Source organism: Eubalaena glacialis, chromosome 13 (assembly GCF_028564815.1).
Source record: "Eubalaena glacialis isolate mEubGla1 chromosome 13, mEubGla1.1.hap2.+ XY, whole genome shotgun sequence".
Classification (NCBI taxonomy): domain Eukaryota; kingdom Metazoa; phylum Chordata; class Mammalia; order Artiodactyla; family Balaenidae; genus Eubalaena; species Eubalaena glacialis.
The window spans coordinates 90,281,104-90,293,375 of record NC_083728.1 but is presented as its reverse complement, the minus strand read 5'-3'; the positions used below and the strand labels follow the sequence as shown (position 1 = coordinate 90,293,375).

General features: G+C 44.9%; 1 protein-coding gene across 4 annotated transcripts in view; it reads left to right on the top strand.

The window, feature by feature from the left end:
• DAGLB (diacylglycerol lipase beta) overlaps positions 1 to 12,272 on the top strand; it is a 32,517-nt gene that overhangs the window by 16,988 nt on the left and 3,257 nt on the right. For 2 of the 4 annotated variants that reach the window (XM_061209006.1, XM_061209003.1), the window contains 6 exons: positions 468 to 545; positions 3,418 to 3,498; positions 3,588 to 3,715; positions 10,756 to 10,824; positions 10,908 to 10,980; positions 12,018 to 12,259. In XM_061209006.1, coding sequence (XP_061064989.1) covers positions 468 to 545; positions 3,418 to 3,498; positions 3,588 to 3,715; positions 10,756 to 10,824; positions 10,908 to 10,980; positions 12,018 to 12,259 — 671 coding nt within the window. Of the gene's footprint in view, positions 1 to 467; positions 546 to 3,417; positions 3,499 to 3,587; positions 3,716 to 10,755; positions 10,825 to 10,907; positions 10,981 to 11,071; positions 11,261 to 12,017; positions 12,260 to 12,272 lie in introns of those variants that run through there. The other 2 variants (XM_061209004.1, XM_061209005.1) reach the window with 2 other exon arrangements.

The window sequence follows — 12,272 nt, the reverse complement described above, 5'->3', positions numbered from 1 at the left end:
CTCTGTTCTCTCCTCTGCTTCCTGAAAACCAGCTTTTCCATGAGGCTCTGGCTCAGGCCACCTCCTCCAGGAAGCCCCCCGTGCCCTGCAGCACTCACCCCTCCTCTGCTCTGTGTGATGTGTCTCTTACCCTCCCTTAGGTTTCAACCAGCCGTTGACTGGGCCCCTGGAGGACGGGAACCATGCTTTGCTCAACACCCTGGCCCAGGGCTCTGTGCTTCGTGGGTGCTTAGATGCTGTGTGCAGGGAGTGGGGGCAGAGGGTGCGTCTTAGACGTGTCCCCTCCCCAGTCTTCATGTCTGATTGCGCCGTGGGTCCCTCAGGAGCTTCCTGGCCACCTGGCATCTCTCCCGAGTTCAGGCACCTGGGGTCCAATTCTCAACAGCCTGACCCGGGGGACTGTCCCACGCAGCCACCCTCAGCTAGCCCAGCCCAGCTGACGGCCTCTTCCCACGCACTGTTTCCAGGACATCCTTACGGACCTGTCAGCAGAGAGCGAGCCGCTCGACCTCGAGTGTGAGGTGCAGGACTGCTGGGCACACAAGGTAGGAGCCGAGGCTGTGTGGTCTGGAATGTTCTGTCAAGGGGAACCTCGAAGGCGCTGGAGTATTTTCAGCTCGGGGTCTCCCGCGTTAACGCTGCTGTGCGCCAGGTGCTGTCCAGCACGACTTCTCACCACAGCCCTGAGAGGTTACTTCTGTTTTTAAGAGAAAGAAGCAGGTTCATAGCGATTGCGCCACTTGCCAGTAGCTACACGGTTACTGGAACAAGTGTCAGAGTCGGCACTTGAACGCTTTTCTTCCCGTGTAATTAAAGTAGTGCTTTCCCATGGTGCAAAAAAGCTTCAGTGCAACACAGTGCAGGCAGACCCTCCCTGAGATGCAGACGCTCAGCACTTTGCTGCATGTCGTTGCATTCTCTGCATATGTCACAACACCGAGTTCCTGTTTCACTGTTACTGTGCTGGGAGGGGGCACGGGGTGCATAAGCTCCTCCCGAAGGGATGATGGGAGGAGCACGGCCTGCTCAGAGCAGAGTTATTTCCCTCGGCCAGCCTCCGGGAACCACCGTTTTACTGTCTGTGAATTTGCTTATTTTACGTTCCTCATATAAGTGGAATTATACAGTATTTGTCCTTTCATTACTGGCTGATTTCACTGAGCATATGTCCTCAGGCTTCATCCATGTTGCAGCGTGTGTCAGAACTTCCTTTGGCTGCTGTAAAATTGCCATGAGCATGGGTGTGCAGGTAACTGCTGGAGTCCCTGCTTTCAGTTCTGGGGGGAATATACCCAGACATGGGATTGCTGGGTCTTCTGTTATTTCTCTGTTTAACTTTTTGAGGAACCAGCAAACTGTTTTCCAACACAGCTGCACCATTTTACGTTCCCACCAGCAAAGAACGCGGGTTTCCATTCCTCCGCATCCTCATCACTTTTCTTTCTTTTTTTTTTTTTTTTTTGAATATAGCCATTCTAGTGGCTGTGAAGTGGGAATCTCACTGTGGTTTTGATTTGCAATTTCCTGATGACTAACGAGGTTGTAGAGCTGAGCGTTTTAACACTTGAGGGAAAGTCTGGAATGATTCCTTCCCTAAAGGTTACAGCGGCTGCTTCTGGGGAGAAGGATGTCGGGGGTGGAGGGCAGTGGCCTTCCACTGTTTTTATACACTTCGTGTGGTTTTTAACCAAAACATGTATTACTTCTGTAGTAATAGTTTTTTAAATAGAATGCTTAATTTTTATAAAAGCACGTGTTATTGCCAGAGTGCGGTGCTGGTAATTGAACCCCAGTGTCCTGTCTGGACAACTTTTTTTCCTTCCAGGTTTTTTTGTTACTGTTGTTTTTTGGGTTTTTGTTTTTTTCTGTGCCTGGACACTTCAGGGAAGAGCCAGAGTGGAAGCTTTTGGCTTTTGTTCTGCCACCAGTTAAGAGCTTGACAGTCCTGGGCATGTGAACTTTTTTCCTTTATCCCTTAGCTGTCTTTTCATACCTCAATTCACTGACAAGTCCAGTTTAACTATTACTGGGTGTGCATGAAGAAAAACAAATAAGAAATTTAAAACTTATTATAGAGACGCATCAACTAGCCAAGCACAGAATACCCTCAGAGCCCTGTGGGCTCAGCTGTGGCTCTGGTCTTAGAAGAATTTGGGCCGCAGACCGAGGCTTTGTGCCTCCACAAGCTGCGACCCTGCAGGCCTGGCCGGCTCTCAGCGGAGGCCTCCTCCAGCACCGTTTCGTTCAGTGACAGCTCTTGCCCTCCCGCCGGGAAGACAGCTGCTCAGGGCCTAAGGGCACGAACTGTTCTCTGCTCTTGGCCTTGGTACCGAGTTTTGGCTCTGATGCTGTCCACGATGGTTGGAGTTCAAAGCTGTGCAGCTGAAAACGGTCTTGGCATTTCACCTGTAACACTTGTGCCAGGGAGACTCACAACCGGCCGAGTTGTGGTCCAAATGCCGAGTGGCTCTGGCTGTCCAGAACCAGACACGCGGTAGGCGCCTAATAAATGTTGGCGGAAGTCGACAGCATCGCGTGGTAGGAGGGGGAGGAAAGGGAGATCTGGTGGTTTGTCCAGAAGTGCCGTCAGACTGTGCACAGCATGTTAACCCTTCAGACCTCGTGGTTTCTCATATACGAGGCCAGGTTCCGCAGTCTGCTCCCTGGGTTATAGAGCTATTGAATCAGGAATTTGCAGCAGCTTTAGAGAGGAGCAAAACAGTCTCCCATCTTATGTGGAATTTCTCCCACTTCATCCTGTTGGAGGTTAGGCTGCAGGGGCCGGTGGCCAGGCCTGTCCTGTGTTGTCCTGCAGGAAGCACTCCGAAAATGTTTTTGGTTGACAGGGTTGTCTCTCCTTGATGGGAACTACTTAATTTTCAAGAAGTCTGTCTCGTGAGATAGCTGTATTTGTTAGGAAGTTTTACATTCTGTTTTTTGAAATTAAACCAAAGCCTGGCCTCCCTAGAACTCACTTCCGATGGTTTTAGTTCTGCTTTTGCAGGAACAGTGGCTACTTAGTCACTGTCACTGATTCAGAACTTTACATTTTAACATACTTGTAAAAGGTCAGCCATTTATAATCTAAATGTGACGGACCATGGGGACTTGGCTAAAGTAAATTGTGGGACGTCCATGCAGCAAAATACTCTGTAGCTACAGAAGAAGCCTTAGAAATATCCATTGACGTGGAAGGATGTTCCTGACGTCACCTATTCGCTCATGGAAATATTTTTTGAGCCCCTGCTTCGTGCCAAGCTCTGTGCCAGGTGCCAGGAACACAGCAGTGAGCGGTAGATGTGCTCGCTGATCCCAGGATGCCTTCCCTGTCTGGGGGGACAGAGTCACCACTAGGAGACCCCGTGTAGGCCTGGCCTGTCTGACAGTCACCAGCCACCTCTGTGTCTGCACTTTCAGGGGATTTCTCAAGCTGCCAGATACGTTTACCAACGACTCATCAACGACGGGATTTTGAGCCAGGCGTTCAGCATTGCACCTGTGAGATTTTAATTCTTCTTTTCTTTCGTTTTCTCTGCCATTAGCTATTTGTTTTCTTAACCTTTACTCATTCTGCATTTGCCCCCTAGGAATACCGGCTGGTCATCGTGGGGCACAGCCTGGGGGCAGGCGCCGCGGCCCTGTTGACCATCATGCTCAGAAACCCATACCCACGAGTCAGGTGTTACGCCTTTTCCCCGCCCAGGGGGCTGCTGAGGTACTTCTTTGTTTTCTTTCCTGTAAGGAGGTGCTACTCACAAGTCATATGGTCAAAACTGGTCTCTTACCTGCAAGTTAGTTAACAATTTCTCATCCTCAGGAGAAGTTTGTTTCAAGGCCCTGTTTGGTTGAAAAAAGACTGGATAGCTTTTCATAGGTCTCTCTAACCATAGCTTTGATTTGATTTGATTTTTTTAAACTGAGGTATAATTATATTAGTTTCAGATGTACAGCATAACGATTCGATATTTGTATATGCTGTGAAATGATCACAATAAGTCTAGTTAACAGATAGTTACAGAATCATTTTTCCTTGTGAGGAGAACTTTTTTTTTTTTAAATGAAAGCTTCTTCATTTATTTATTTATTTATTTATTTTTGGCTGTGTTGGGTCTTCGTTTCTGTGCGAGGGCTTTCTCTAGTTGCGGCGAGTGGGGGCCACTCTTCATTGCGGTGCGCGGGCCTCTCACTGTCGCGGCCTCTCTTGTTGCGGAGCACAGGCTCCAGACGCGCAGGCTCAGTAGCTGTGGCTCACGGGCCTAGTTGCTCCACGGCATTTGGGATCTTCCCAGACCAGGGCTCGAACCCGTGTCCCCTGCATTGGCAGGCAGACTCTCAACCGCTGCGCCACCAGGGAAGCCCAGGAGAACTTTTAAGATTTACTTTCTTAGCAGCTTTCACATACGCAGCACAGCATTATTAACTGCAGTCGCCATGCTGTACATTACATCCCAATAACTTATTTATTTTATAACTGGAAGCTTGTACCTTTCGACTCCTTTCACCCATTTCACTGCCTCCCCTCCCACCCCCCGCCTCTGGCAGCCCCCAGTCTGTTCTCTGTATCTGTGAGCTTGGTTTGTTTTTTCAGTTTCCACATGTAAGTGAGATCACGTGGTATTTGCCTTTCTCTCTGTTCTCTCACTTAGCGTCATGCGCTTAAGGTGCGTCCAGGCTGTTGTCCATCCACAAACGGCAAGATTTCGTTACCTCTTATGGCTGAATAATATTCCATTACACACACACACACACACACACACACACACACACACACGTCTTTATCCATTCATCCGTTAGTGGACACTTAGGTTTTTTCCATGTCTTGGCTATTGTAAATAATGCTGCAGTGAACATGGGGGTGCAGGTATCTTTCAAGTCAGTGTCTTCGTTTTCTTTGGATAAATACCTAGAAGTGGAATTGCTGGATCATATGGTAGTTCTATTTTTAATTTTTTGAGGAACCTCCATACTGTTTTTTTGTACTGGCTGCACCAGTTTACATCCCCACCAACAATGCACAAGCATTCCCTTTCCTCCACATCTGGCCAGTGCTTGTTATTTCATGTTTATCTTTTTTGGATAATAGCCATTCTGACAGGTGCGAGGTGCCATCTCGAGCTTTGCATTTTCATTTGATTTGCATTTCCCTGATGATTAGTGATGTCGAGCATCTTTTCACGTACCTGTTGGCCATCTGTATGTCTTCTTTGGAAAAATGTCTATTTAGATCGTCTGCCTTTTTCTTTTGGACACGCGGCATGTGGGATCCTAGTTCCCGGACCAGGGATTGAACCCTGCAGGGGTGACGACCCCTGCAGTGGAAGCTCGGCGTTTCAACCACTGGACCGCCAGGGAAGTCCCCGTCTGCCCATTTTTTAATCAGATTGTCTTACTGCTATTGAGTTGTATGAATTCTTTATGTATTTTGGTTCTAACCTCTTATCAGGTATATGATTTGCAAATACCTTCTTCCATTCAGTAAGTTGCCTTTTCATTTTGTCAGTGGTTTCCTTTGCTGTGCAAAAAGCTTTTTAGTTGGATGTAGTCCCATTTGATTAGGCTTTTGTTGCCTTTGTTCTTGGTGTCAAATCCAAAAAATCATCACCAAGACCAATGTCAAGGAGCTTACTGCCTATGTCTTCTTCTAGGGGTATTCTGATTTCAGGTCTTATATTCAAGTCTTTAACCCATTTTGAATTAACTTTTGTGTATGATGAGATAGTGGTCCAGTTTTCCCAACATCATTTATTGAAGCGACTGTCTTCTCCCCACTGTGTATTCTCAGCTCCCTTCTTAATTAATTCACTGTAAGTGCATGGGCTTATTTCTGGGCTCTCTGTTCTGTTCCATTGATCTATGTGTCTGTATTTATACTAATCATCATACTGTTCTGATTACTCTAGCTTTGCATTATATTATGAAATCAAGGATCACGATATCTCCAGCTTTGTTTTTCTTTCTCAAGATTGCTTAGGGCTATTTGGGGTCTTTTGTGCTTCCATATGAATTTTAGTGTTGTTTGTTCTATTTCTGTGAAAAATGCCATTGGAATTTTGATTAGGATTACATTGAATCTGTAGATTTCTTTGGGTAATATGGACATTTTAGTAATAATTCTTTTAATTCATGAGCACAGAATACCTTTCCGTTTATTTGTGTCTTCTTCAGTTTCTTTCTTCAGTGGCTTCTAGTTTTCACTGTGCAGGTCTTTCACCTCCTTGGTTAAATTTATTCCTAGGTACTTTATTCTTTTTTTTTTTTCAATATTTATTTGTTTGCATCGGGTCTGAGTTGTGGCACACGGCATCTTCGTTGTGACGCGTGGGCTTCTCTCTAGTTGTGGTGCATGGGCTCTAGAGCGCATGGGCTCAGTAGTTGCAGCGCAGGCTTAGTCGCCCCGCGGCATGTGGGATCTTAGTTCCCTGACCAGGGATCGACTCGCGTCCCCTGCATTGGAAAGCGGATTCTTAACCACTGGACCACCAAGGAAGTCCTATTCTTTTTGATGTAATTATAAATGGGATTGTTTTCTTAATTTCTTTTTCTGATAGTTCATTATTAGTATATAGAAATGCAAGTTTCTGTATATTAATTTTGTATCCTGCAACTTTACTGAATTTGGTTACTAATTCATTTTTTGAGTTTGAAAATTACATTTTTCTTTTCTGATTCAACATACTTAATCCTGTATAATCTTTGGCCTGATGATAGAAGAAATCTGTACGACCATTAAAAAAAAAGAAATAAAAAATGAAAGGGGTAAAAATTAAATTTGTATCCATCATAGAATTTTTGAAAAATATAAATAAGTGAAGAGATCAAGATCTACCCAGAAATCATCATTGTAACTATTTAGGTTTGCTTTCTTCCAGCTTTTTGTGTGTGTGTATGTGTGGATATGTGTTTTTCTAATACTCTATATACATTATATCCTTAACTATTGAGAACATGTTTTTTTTTTTTTTTTTTTTTTAAACATCTTTATTGAAGTATAATTGCTTTACAATGGTGTGCTAGCTTCTGCTTTACAACAAAGTGAATCAGTTACACATATACATATGTTGCCATATCTCTTCCCTCTTGCATCTCCCTCCCTCCCACCCTCCCTATCCCACCCCTCTAGGTGGTCACAAAGCACCGAGCTGATCTCCCTGTGCTATGCGGCTGCTTCCCACTAGTTATCTATTTTACATTTGGTAGTGTATATATGTCCATGACACTCTCTCACCCTGTCACATCTCACTCCTCCCCCTCCCCATATCCTCAAGTCCATTCTCTAGTAGGTCTGTGTCTTTATTCCCGTCTTGCCACTAGGTTCTTCATGACCTCTTTTTTTTTTTTTTTTTTTTTTTCCCTTAGATTCCATATATATGTGTTAGCATACTGTATTTTTCTCTTTCTGACTTACTTCACTCTGTATGACAGACTCTAACTCCATCCACCTCATTACAAACACCTCCATTTCATTTCTTTTTATGGCTGAGTAATATTCCATTGTATATATGTGCCACATCTTCTTTATCCATTCATCCGATGATGGACACCTAGGTTGCTTCCATGTCCTGGCTATTGTAAACAGAGCTGCAATGAATATTTTGGTACATGACTCTTTCTGAATTATGGTTTTCTCAGGGTATATGCCCAGTAGTGGGATTGCTGGGTCATATGGTAGTTCTATTTTTAGTTTTTTAAGGAACCTCCATACTGTTCTCCATAGTGGCTGTATCAATTTACATTCCCACCAACAGTGCAAGAGTGTTCCCTTTTCTCCACACCCTCTCCAGCATTTATTGTTTCTAGATTTTTTGATGATGGCCATTCTGACCGGTGTGAGATGATACCTCATTGTAGTTTTGATTTGCATTTCTCTAATGATTAATGATGTTGAGCATTCTTTCACGTGTCTGTTGGCAATCTGTATCTCTTCTTTGGAGAAATGTCTATTTAGGTCTTCTGCCCATTTTTGGATTGGGTTGTTTGTTTTTTTGTTATTGAGCTGCATGAGCTGCTTGTAAATCTTTGAGAACATGTTTTTAAATTAACTACTTAGTTTTCTATCTTCTGGTTACACCACTTTTATTTATTTCCATACTGATATTTACATTCTTTTCATTTTTTCATTATTATAAATCTATCAATATCTTTATACATAAATGTTTGTGTACCTTTAAAATTTTTAAAAGCTTTTAATATTAAAACATATTTATACATATAAGACACGAAAGTGACTTTTTAAAATAACTGATTGTTTTTATTCAGTGAAACAAAGATAAAACATGTTTTTGAGAGTAATAAGCAAACATCCATACAACTTGGATGCGTTTTGCTGTGTGAAAGAAACCTGACACAAGAGACCTTACTGTGTGATTTCACTTATATGACATTTAAAAAAAAAAATTTTTTTTAATGAATTTATTTATTTTTGGCTGCATTGGGTCTTCGTTGCTGTGTGCGGGCTTTCTCTAGTTGCGGTGTACGGGCTTCTCATTGCGGTGGCTTCTCTTGTTGCGGAGCGTGGCCTCTAGGTGCGTGGACTCAGTAGTTGTGGCTCGCGGGCTCTAGAGCGCAGGCTCAGTAGTTGTGGCGCACGGGCTTAGTTGCTCTGTGGCATGTGGGATCTTCCCGGACCAGGGCTTGAACCTGTGTCCTCTGCATTGGCAGGCGGATTCTTAACCACTGCACCACCAGGGAAGTCCCTATATGACATTTTAGAAAAAACAAAACTATAACAACAGAAAGCAGATCAGTGGTTGCCTGGGGTTGGGGGTGGGATATTGCAGAAGGACACAGGGAGCCCGGGGGGTGATGGAAATGCTCTACGTCTTGATTGAGGTGGTTGCTAAACAATTACATACATTTGTCAAGAGTCGTCAAATTGTACACTTACAATGGGTGTGATTTTACTGTTGTAAATTACACCTCAATAAAGCTGATTTAAAAATAGTCACATACCTCTGCACCCACCCAAGTGGAGAAATGAATGTTGCCAGTGCCTTAGAGAGTCCCTGTGTGTCCTCTCCTTTCCTGTTCACAGGGAATCACTGTCCTGATCTTTGTGAAAATTCTTCCCTTGCTTTTTTTTTTTTTTTAATTAAAAAAAAAAATTGTTTTTTAACTTTTGGCCACACCACGCGGCCTGCAGGATCTTAGTTCCCCAACCAGGGATCGAGCCCATGCCCCCTGCAGTGGAAGCTTGGAGTGTTAACCACTGGACCGCCAGGGAAGTCCCTTCCCTTGCTTTAAAAACGAGTTTTACCACCTGTTTACATGTCTCTACATAGTTTGGATTTGCATGATTTTGAAATTTAGAGGAAGGGAATTATACTTTTTTTGTTATTTTTTTTTTTCCCCACATCGTTTGAGGTCTGAAATGTTATTGTGTAAATTCTCATTATGTTTCGTCACGTATCACAAATTACCTGTTCTGCTGGTGACGGACATCGGGCTGTCACAGACGTGCTGGGTCGTGGAGTGTGCACGTGCTCGCGCGTCGCGTGTTGTGGCTGCACCCACTCACACCTCACCGGCAGCGTGCACACCTCTCCACATTCTAACACTTAATAGCGTCCAATTTGAACATTTTTGCCAATCTGATGGGTGCGCAGTGATGTTTCATTGTTTAATTTGCATTTCCATGATGAAGTTGAGTCTCTTCATATTTTTATTGAGTTTCCACTCATGAAGTTCCTTTTGCCCATTTTTGTATTGTCTTGTCTATTTTTTTTCTCACTGGTTTGTACATATATTCAGTACATCAGTTCTTTGTTGGTTCTAAGTATGTGTTGTAAATATACTCACTCCTTGATGTGTCTTTTTACTTTCTTCGAGTCAAGTCTTTATCAGTTCTTAATTTTAACATTGACTAATTTGTCATTATCTTTGGCTGCGTTGGGTCTTCGTTGCCGCGTGCAGGCTTTCTCTAGTTGCAGTGAGCGGGGGCTACTCTTCATTGCGGTGCGTGGGCTTCTCACTGCAGTGGCTTCTCTTGTTGTGGAGCACAGGCTTCAGTAGTTGTGGCACGCGGGCTCAGCAGTTGTGGCTCGCGAGCCCTAGAGCACAGGCTCAGTAGTTGTGGCACACAGGCTTAGTTGCTCCGTGGCATGTGGGATCTTCCCAGACCAGGATCGAACCCGTGTCCCCTGCATTGGCAGGTGGATTCTTAACCACTGCACTACCAGGGAAGTCCCAGGTCTTCGTTTTAAGAAATCTTTCTCTGTCCCAAGGACGTGGAGCTAGTCTCCTATTTTATCTTTTAAAAGCCTTTTCGTCTGACCTGTCACCTTTACCTAGGTCTTTAATCTATGTTTAATTCGGGGTTTTTTTTGTGTACAGCATGAGGTAGAGATTCAGTTTCATCTTCCCGCTCACACCTTGAGTGCTTTATCTTAGCACTGTTTATTAAAAGCCCATCCTTCCCCTACTGCTGACCTGCAGTACCACTCCTGCCCTGTGGGAGGCATCCATGCTCACTCTTCCCCTGGCTTTGTCCGACTCTGCTGATGCCACACTGGGTTAAGTACCTTAGTGGCCTACCCAGTGCTGACATCTAGTAATGTAAATCCCCCTGCCTTTTACTTTTTCAGGAGAATCTGGCCAGTGAGTTGCTCCACCTGGAATCTCTTATTTCTCTTCCCCTTTAGAGGGTGGAGAATAGAGTGGAGTTCTGTGAACACTGACCTCTTCCTAACTTGGTACAGTTACTTGCTTTCTCTTGGAAGCCTTCTGTGGGCAATGTAATCACCTTTTTTTTTATTTCAGCAAATCCCTTTGTGAATACTCTAAGACCTTCATCGTGTCACTTGTTCTGGGCAAGGATGTGATTCCCAGGTGAGTCTGCTGGCTGCCCCGTCTGGGCTTGGGCTGGCGGGAAAGGCGAGTGCTGAGCCTCAGTCTGGTCTTTTGCTCCACAGGTTAAGTGTGACCAACTTGGAGGATTTGAAGAGGAGAATCTTGCGAGTGATTGCTCACTGCAACAAGCCCAAGGTAACTCGGGGGGCCCCGGAAGAGGACCTGCAGGGGTTAGGGCCTCCCCACCAGGCTGTTTGTGGCCTCAAGAGGACGTTTCTAAATTCAGAGCCTCATAGCGCAGGGCACTGATGCTGCTAGAAGCTCTTCCACCCCCGGCACAGACTGCTGGCGGCTGTTCTGCAGAGGACGCCTGAGAAGCAAACGGCTAAACCAAGCGCGGGGAAGCTGCAACTAGAACATGCTATACTGGAGCCATCCCTGTTTGGTTAGGCGATTTGTTTTTTGTCATACTTCTTAGTCCTGTCGTGACTCACAGCGTTCTGATGGTTTTGGTCACAAGGCTGCCAGACACAGAGTTTAGGAGGCGCTGGTATTGCTGGGCTGTGGAACATTACAGTCGTTACAAATATAAATGCATTTGTATTTACCGGTAGAGAAAAATATCCATGATGTTTTGAAGAGTTTTTTTAAAAACGGCAGGATTAAAAATGCTTCTTAGAATATAATCCAAGGCAGGGGTAGGTGACGAGGTATATATAGCTTTCACCAAAAAAATACACCAAAATGTGGTTTTATTTAGATAATGGGATTAGAGATGATTTTTCACTTAACATCTTTGTTTTGTGACATTTTTTGTGTTTTTGTTGCTAATTAGAAAACAATTTTTAATTTAAAAATAGACTTCCTCCTTATCAGCTCCACTCCCCCCAAATTAAAAAAAAAATAAAATTTCGTATCTAATGTCTTTAAGGGTAAAGGGTAAAACTGGTTTACAGAATTGCCTAAAAAGAATTAAGGGTAATTTTTCCTCAAAATCTGCCTGAATTTGGTTTTTAAATATTGCTTCAAGTACAATGGCGTCACTGCCCCCAGAGAAACCTGAGTTTGGGCCCCTGACCTCCACACTCCTAAGATCCACGTTGAAAAACAAAGTAGCCAGGCTTCTGTGCTGTGGGGTTGCCGCCGCCAGCTCACGGGTCCCAGGAGGTCTCCGGGGACCGTGAAAGCCTCCCGGAGTCACACGCGCGCCGCCTTCTCGGTCTCGCCCTCAGTACAAGATCCTGCTGCGCGGGTGCTGGTACGAGCTCTTCGGAGGGCACCCCGAGGAGCTGCCGACGGAGCTGGATGGGGGCGACCTGACGCAGCCTCTCCTCGGGGAGCGGAGCCTGCTGGCGCACGGGTCCCCGGCCTACAGCTTCTCCAGCGACTCCCCGCTCGAGTCCCCCAGCAAGTACCCCCCTCTCTACCCCCCCGGCAGGATCATCCACCTGGAGGAAGTGGGCACTTCAGGGAGGTGAGTGGTCAGT